This window comes from Sardina pilchardus, chromosome 1, assembly GCF_963854185.1.
Source record: "Sardina pilchardus chromosome 1, fSarPil1.1, whole genome shotgun sequence".
In the NCBI taxonomy this organism is placed as follows: domain Eukaryota; kingdom Metazoa; phylum Chordata; class Actinopteri; order Clupeiformes; family Clupeidae; genus Sardina; species Sardina pilchardus.
In genome coordinates, this window is record NC_084994.1 from 39,940,687 (window position 1) to 39,949,262 (window position 8,576).

Sequence of the window (8,576 nt, forward strand, 5' to 3'; positions counted from 1 at the left end):
CTCTGCCCTACAAGTAAACGCAGTCAGCGTAAAACGACCAAGTCCAGCCCAGCCCACCCACATCTGAAGATGCATCCGCTCAGACAGGGCCAGAGGACACTAATGACCGTGGGTCGGCCGGCGTGTGTGAGTTTAGCAACTTTATAACCGCCACTCCGATTGGGCATCTTATCAAGCAAGCATCCGAAGAAGTGCACAACACTTTTCCTCGTAGCTATACAAACTTGCTCCTGCAGTCCACCAAACAGAAAACGACTGTGATACTTTCCGAAAGATTTGAAGATGCGGGGCCCCCGGTGTGGGCCGGCGGCTGCTGGGGAGAGACGAGGTGTGAAAACTGCATCTGCGAGTACAGAGTCACTGCTTTGCGACTCCTCTCTCCTCTGTGCTTCGACACATGCATACAGTACATAACAAGAGAGAGAGACTTACTAAAAAAAGGACACTTCCTCAAACGCAGCTTAACGACAACGCTATTTCTAGAGATGTATTGCAATCTTGTGGGTGAGATGAGGTGAGATACTAGCTAGATGCTGGATAGAGGCACACACACACACACACACAAACACACGCACGCACACAGACTTAACTGGCAGCCAGACTCTATGACAAAGCAACTACTAGAAATATATTGCATATTCAGTCCAAAGCATGGTAGGGTACCTGACTGCACGAGTGGGTGGGTGAGAGAAAGTGAGATAATATGTATTAAATAGCACACTCACACACACACACACGCACACACACACACACACACAGACACAAACAAACACACACACACACACACACACGCACACACACACAAACATACACACGGAAGCAAATACAAACACGTCATACGCACACACACACACACACACACACACAGACACAGACCCAGACACACAATTGGGAGCAGAGCAGCTGCTTCTGTCATGGGACGTCTTATTCTGACAGCTCCGATCTGTGTCAGTCCAGTCTGGCATTTTGGCTCGTCTCCGAGACGCAAATGTGTTTTGACTTGATGATGTTGGCCGACTCAAGTGGGGGGGTGGGGGGTGGGGGGGCAGTCATGGCGATGACAGGGGAGGTCGATGGAGGAGGCCGGGAGGATTGTTACGAGGGTCGTCGTGGTAACCGATCCTAAACGGCCCACTGACCCCATGAACAGTGTGTGCTCATTTGTGTGTGTATGTGGAAATGGGGGAGAAAATAAACACTCCAGCATGCCATGACGACTTCAGGGAAAAGGCGATTTGTACTCCAACAAACAAACAAACAAACAAACAACCAAAAAAGATAATGGCTGTGTCATCTGCCACTCTGATCTTATCTACGCCGTGACTGTGTAAAACGCCCTCCAATCTGTGAGCTAACAAAACCCGGGTGCTATCACGACCCACCAGGAAACGGCCCAATCTCTCGATCTGGTCCCGGGGACCGAGCCTGATGATCGCTGTGTGCGGAGGCCGTCCGGTAAACTGACGTGATTGAGTAGCGGCCCTGGCGGCGTCGCCTGCCGTCCTGGAAGCACAGAGTCGCCATTGTAACGCAACACCTCCCGGACACACTGACTCAAGAAAAGCCATCAGCAGACCCGAATATAACTCAACAAAGCACTCCACAAGTGTCGGTGGTGTGTGTGTGTGTGTGTGGGGGGGTTCCCCCTTGGCTGAGAGCACATGGGCCGAGAGATGAGCGGCCATGCTGGTACGAGAGAAAGAGAAACCAAACCTGCAGGACTAGCGACCGTAATTTCCCAACTATCCGCCGCGGCTTAAACATTGATTTTGCAAAATTGCTTCAGCTACAGTATGAGGTTACGTAATACGTGGGGACAGTTAATATGGTGTTAATATGGTTTCGTTTTTTTGTTTTTTTTTAAGCTGCATAAAACACTGTCCTGCGGCTTATAGTCAGAAAATTACCGTATTTATCTATGTACAGCAAAGAAGGAGAGAAGAAGGGAGACAAAAAGGGAAGAGATTTTTACATGAAAGAGCTTTACAGTGTAGCCTACAGTCTGTGCATACCTCTCATTCCAATACAGCAAGATGAGCTGAATTCAATTTAAAACTGAGATGGAGAGTCGGAGAGGGAGAGAGAGAGAGAGAGAGAGAGAAAGAGAGAGAGTTTGAATTCCCCTTACAGTACATGGAATTGGATGAAGGGAAAGAGAGAGAGAGTTTAGATCCCCCATAGAGTACATGGAATTGGATAAAGGGAGACAGAGAGAGAGAAAGAGAGAGACAGAGTTACATGTGCATGTACATGTAATTGGATGAAGTGAATTGAGAGTAGAGTGAGAGAGTTTGAGACAGATAAAGTGGTGAGGTGGTAGTGTGTGTGTGTGTGTGTGTGTGTGTGGAGGGGGGGCTCTCTCAGGGGGCTCTGTCTTGTGCATGCACAGAAGCCCCTCTCAGACCTCCGCGCCCAACTGACTGAAAACCGCACAGGAAGCTGAGGAAGGAGGAAATAAGCAAACACACACACACACACACAAACACACACACACACACACACACACACACACACACACAGTCACACACACACACACACACACACACACACACACACACACACACACACACACACACACACACACACACACACACACACACACACACAGAGGCCTCGTGTTCTGAGAAGCCAGCACTCCTGTGCCGTCACAGCACGGGCAGTTCCTTTCACATGCACAGAAAGAGGATTTGTGTCTTCTTATTTTAGTCATCAGAGAGAGAGAGAGAGAGAGAGAGAGAGAGAGAAAGAGAGAGGGAGGGAGGGCAAGACACCCGTGTTTTGTCAGGTGATCAGATGCCTAAACTGCATTTGTCCAAAAAAGGTATTCCAGTGGTCATCCATTGCAAAGGCACATACTTTTACTGAAGAGCGACCACAGAAATTGACCAGTTATGACTCATACAGTATCTTTCATCTTTACAATGTTTTGTGAGTCTATATAATAACAAATATTTGCAGTGCATACAAACCAACGCGCTGTTGTGATTGTGATATTGTGCTGCACACACAGTGATACCAAGGGTAGTACCACTACTGAGGCTTTTGTGCACATGATACCAGTGAGTTAAGCTGACAGTCAACAGACCATCATTTACACACACACACACACACACACACACACACACACACACACACACACACACACACACACACACACACACACACACACACACACACACACACACACACACACACACACAATGTGAAGTCTGTGTACAGCAGCAAGGTAAGCATTGTCATGTCAACTCAATCCTTAGAAATATCTGAGAATGGTACACCAAATACCTATCATCAAGGCAGGCGAGTGTGTGTGCTGTGCATGGCTGAAATTCAGATGGTTTCACACCTGATACGGTTACGTTACGGTTACGGTTATGTTATTGCTTAGCAGAAGGCTCATTATCCCAAGTAGTGGTGGTTGTATTCATGTTTTTTTTTTCTCTCTATGAACAGAAACATTGCATTGCTAACCAATTAAACATGTAGGACTGAAAGATACAAATGTAAGCCGTTTTCTCCCAGGAATAATGTTGTGGTAGTAGGTCTACAACACTGTCCACGGATATATTTGGACATTGGCCAATGCCGACTAACTGAAAAAGGCTAAATATCAGTCGATTAATGAGCCGGCCAATCAATCAGCCTGCCAATCAATCAGCTGACCGATCAATTGGTCGACGTCTTCAAGACAGGACAAGGTATACTGTAGTGCAGTGTAGCCTACTGTACACAGTAGAATACAGTTGGTTTACAGTAGGTGGTTCAAAGTAATTAAATACAAATATTTATATATAAAATGAAATATAAATATGTGCAGTCAGTACATTTGCAGTTCCCTTAAAAGAGCAGAATAAATATGGCTATGTATAATGAACAATGTATGCACAAATTGTACAGCTATGTGTAATAGTAGTGAGAATAATATAGATATATGCACTGTAATAACAGAAACACATTATAAGAAAAACAGAATAAATATGGATATTCAGTTTGAGCCATATAGGTATAGACAGATATGTACAGGATTTACAGCTATGTGCAGTGTGGTAACAGTACCATTGTAGTGCACAAACAGTAACATTGTAAGAGCAGTATGAAGATTTCTCTTTCTTTCTCTCTCTCTCTCAATCTCGCTCTCTCTCTCTCAGAGGTGTATGTACAGGATGAATAGTATGAAGAGCAGTAGGATATGGCTATGCGTATTTACAGTATTTTTTCAATTTGCTCCAATGGCTGTCGTGATGTTGAGTGTGAAAGCTAAGCACGATGTACAGTATACCAGCGACTATGGAGCTCTTCTCCACTTGCCAAGCCAACTAGAAGCAGCACATTTGTTGAGCATGTCTCCAAGTGCCTGCCACACTTGGCCCGGCTTTTGGCATTTACGCGAATAGGCAGATAAAGGGGTAAAGTCTTGCTCTCTATGCCCCTAGCCTAGTTACACACTGGCGGATATGTCACTTTTGGACAATACAAAACAAACTGACAGCAAAGCTGAGATGATCCATGAATGCACATCAGACAGTGGATTCATTTTTGTTGCTGTGTTTATGTGTCCACTGATGCCCAGAAAGAAAAGTTTTCTCATGTTCACTACTGTAAGGACAGTAACCCAAGGCAGTAACCCACGGGCAGCTCAAGACCTCTTGACATTCAGAAAGTCAACAGGAGTCTCTCGTCACACATCTGGCTTGTTGCAACTGAAACGGCACCTATTTTGAGATGCACAGGTGAGGTTTCTATTTGTCAGCGTCATGTAGTCTGTGTGCTAAGCAAAGCATTTGAGAATAGGGGGCTATCTTCCTGCTGTCAGAGTATCTCTCTTTTTCTTTATCAATGTGTGTGTGTGTGTGTGTGTGTGTGTGTGTGTGTGTGTGTGTGTGTGTGTGTGTGTGTGTGTGTGTGTGTGTGTGTGTGTGTGTGTGTGTGTGTGTGTGTGTGTGTGTTACAGTCCATAAGTGCTGCATAATACAAGAATCACAACGCCAACCCATTTGCCATGCAGAGTCTGTGGATAAGGTCAACTAAAAATTCAACATATTTCATGATATGACAAGTCACTGGCCTGTCCTGTTCAGACCATTAGTCCATTAGAGAATGCCTACTGTAATTCTTTAATTTATTATATATTTTATTTCTATTTTTATTGCGGTCCATCCAATCACATTTTGGATTTTGAAGTCAGTCGTCTGTTACATTTGATCACAATGCACAAATTTTCTCTACACTAAATTTCTCTTGGAGAAGCCACTCTTCATGTTATTCCGCATGACTACAGATGACACTCAATTCATTATGAACGAGGGAGAGACAGTAATGTGTGTGTCTGAGATGAGGTCAGGGGGCAGAAAGGTAGAGAGAGAGACAGACAGACAGACAACTACCGTAGAGTGAGAGTGATAGAGAGAGAGAGAGAGAGAGAGAGAGAGAGAGAGAGAGAGAGAGAGAGAGAGAGAGAGCTGAGGTGAGGAGACATTTCAGTGTTGAATACCAAGTGCAGTTATCAACACCCACTCACTGACTTTGAAAGTCTTCAAAATAACTCCTTGTTTTATAGACTTACGGTGAGACATAAAAAAATGACACTTTTACCAACACTGAAGAGGCGTGCCAAAAACAAGATGTATAGTCACTTCACCTCAAATAGGTGCAAACAATAAAAGTCAGGCTATCACCTGAGAACAACAACAATACGCGGCAACAGGTGGAGTGGGCGATCCAACTCTGATCCCAGGCATGCATAGCGAAGGTAGCCAGTGAATTTGACTGGGAAATCATATGTACTTACACAAAGGCGTGGTACACGAAAGCCCAGCCGCGGGGTCTCTCCAGGACGTTGTACAGGTAATTCTGAAGCCGCCGATAGCGCACATTCCTCCTGCCGCTCTGCGCGCTGTACACCAGCGGCTTCCCGAGGAGGCTGAGTCGGGCACCTTGCTTCGCCCGGTGGCTGTCTGCGCCCCCGCTCGCACCTGCGCCGGCTGAGAGCAAGCCGTCCCCAGATCTCGACGTGTGGTTCATAATCCTTCTGCCGGACTCCACATCTTTCAAAGTGTAGCCCTCGGTCGGGTGTCCCTTGGGTGAGGTTTTCATCCAGAGCCCCTGGCCGCCTTCATCTCCGCTGTGGTTGCGGGGCATGGCATCACCGGCGTCGGTTGGAGGAAAGCTGAGAGCGCCCGGGTCATGCGTGTGTCACTTACGGTAACGATGTGAAAAATAACGAGATGAGCTGTAAAAATGTGTAAAGATTCCAGGTCCTTTGCCTCGCGCAAGAACACACATGGGTTATTAACACATTTTACTCCAGTGAGTCAGAACACGGTCGCGACAGTAAGCTGCGCGCGCTTCACTGTATCTCGCTACTATTCTCGCATTTCTTTTTAAAATTCCTCTCTTAGTTTGTTGAAGATACTACCACACAAGGGGCTAAAATGCCGTGTATAAACAATACAACAGAACAGCTCACTGCCTATTGCCTAACTTTGTTCGAGGCTATAAGGCTGTAAACGATAAACGAAGACCGCTGGTTAGTCTTGACAGAAGCAAGAACGCTCTCGTGCTCAGTCAGGTTGCAAAACGCGCGCTCACAGGAAGTGGGCTGAAGAGTTGAGCGAGCGATTGTATATTTCCATTCAGATGGTCACTATCAATTTCATTTTTTTTCACTCGAAGATGCCAAGGCATTCAACACCCTTCAAATATACAGCTTTTTATGACATTATCACTACAACATTAACATAATATAATATTATGTGGTGCCACGCGGGATTGCCACGCGTCCCCTGTTTAGTTCCGTGTGCTGTGCGTATCTTATGGATCTAATGGTTTAGCCTTTTATCAGCAACAGACTGTCCATTTACTTCTGTTTCTCTGTACGTTGTGTTGTTTAGGTTCTTTTGTGGTGGCCACAGCTGTGCCTCGACCAAGTGGAGGCTATTTTCAAATATGTTGTACACCCTTCATGCGCGCACACATTCAATGATTTAGTTATTTTGGCAGTTATCGTTGGATTTCACATCTGACAGATTATTTTACGTTCAGTCAGTCAGTCAGAGTTCATTTCCCCCTTCGACATTGTCACTGAATTATATGCAACTAACCTTTACAGCCTACTTATGCCTTTTCTGCTGCTCAACCTCCTCGATTCGGCTGATGTCAGTTGACTAACTTGTGACTGTATGTACTGTAGGCTACTGGTGAACACACAGTGCCGTGTATTGTGAACATATGAGTGTGTACATTAATAAGCTATGCTATATTACAACAGTAATGAATTGCTTCCTCAGCCACACCGAATCATTCATCCTAATTTAACCGTCCGTTTATGACATTGTGGTTTCAATTATTTGGTTCGTTTTTATTTAGCAAATTGATACGCAAATAGGATTAATTTGTTTATCCGTGACGTGGAAATGAGCTAGACGCGTAGATGCCGATAAGTGAGTTTTCTCTATAATGCTCCAATAAAAAGAGGAATATGAACTGCTGTTTTTTTTTTTTATCACCCATCTATTTCGCATGCACTATTGGGCTATAACAGGTTGATGCAGATATCACCTCTATGTATATACAAATCCTATTTTTATTGTAAATGTTATGGCTGTGAAATTCGGCCGTGCGTGAATAGCCTGCAAAACCAAGCGATATCATATCAATCCAAAAATGTTTTCCCGGCCGCGCTGCTCACTCTGACAATAAGCGGGATATCTTAATTAGACGGCTAATTGACATTGCTGGGGCCCAATTAGGCCTACAGTTCATTCGGTGCCTCATCAGATGCTAAGAATAGCAACAAAGATTCATCGGCCAGTTACCACACACTTCCATTCTGTTGTCCCGAATGCACGTCATGGTTCTGATCAGACAAATGACCCAGAAAAACCTGTTAATGGAATCGGTGCTCATGTTCTGACAGGTAGCTTATAGGAGATCGATCACCTTTGATCTATGTACAGCGAAGAGATGGCGCATTACGCAGCTGGGTTGCTCTTGGAAGATGTGTAGTCTTTTAATCCAACAGGCCTATGAGAAGGTACAGAGTCATTTGACATTTCTAAGAGATTCTGTCATGCCTAGGTTGACTTCTAAACTAGGTTGTGCTGGCTTATGACGACAGGTCGTCACCTTTGTAAGTGAGATGTGTTGAGATCATTGCGTGACGTTATTAGCGCATACAGAGCTCTGAGGTGTTGGAGTTGCAGTTAGCTGTACCTCTGACCCTCGTTCCCAACCATAAGACGGCAACCCTTCAAGCTCTTGTCAGATCAGTCGGACCCAGAGCCGTTTTTGCAAAACTGTGCCCTCTAGTGGGAATTGTTGTAATGAACATAGACTGCATTTGACTAATGCCATTGTTTGAGATGTGTGGTCCCATTAAATTCGCTCAAGAAAGGGGCTGACTCATTTCTGGGTTACTTTACCTGTATTGCTGTTACCTGATTACGAAACTACATACGTGATGTGAGAGGGATTTACAAGACCAATCCATAAATTGCTGAATTAGAACACAATTGAGTGTCCCATTCCCCTTGTATTCATTTAGTATGTATGAAGCAGATTACTCTTTTTTTTACTTT

General features: G+C 44.9%; 1 protein-coding gene across 1 annotated transcript in view; it reads right to left on the minus strand.

Annotated features, from left to right (window-relative positions):
* The window catches only part of kcnq5b (potassium voltage-gated channel, KQT-like subfamily, member 5b), a 172,156-nt gene extending 165,744 nt beyond the window's left edge, over positions 1–6,412 (minus strand). The window contains exon 1 of the mRNA XM_062534937.1: positions 5,789–6,412. Coding sequence (XP_062390921.1) covers positions 5,789–6,138 — 350 coding nt within the window. The 5' untranslated portion in view covers positions 6,139–6,412. The remainder of the gene's footprint in view (positions 1–5,788) is intronic.
* Positions 6,413–8,576: the final 2,164 nt, after the last annotated feature.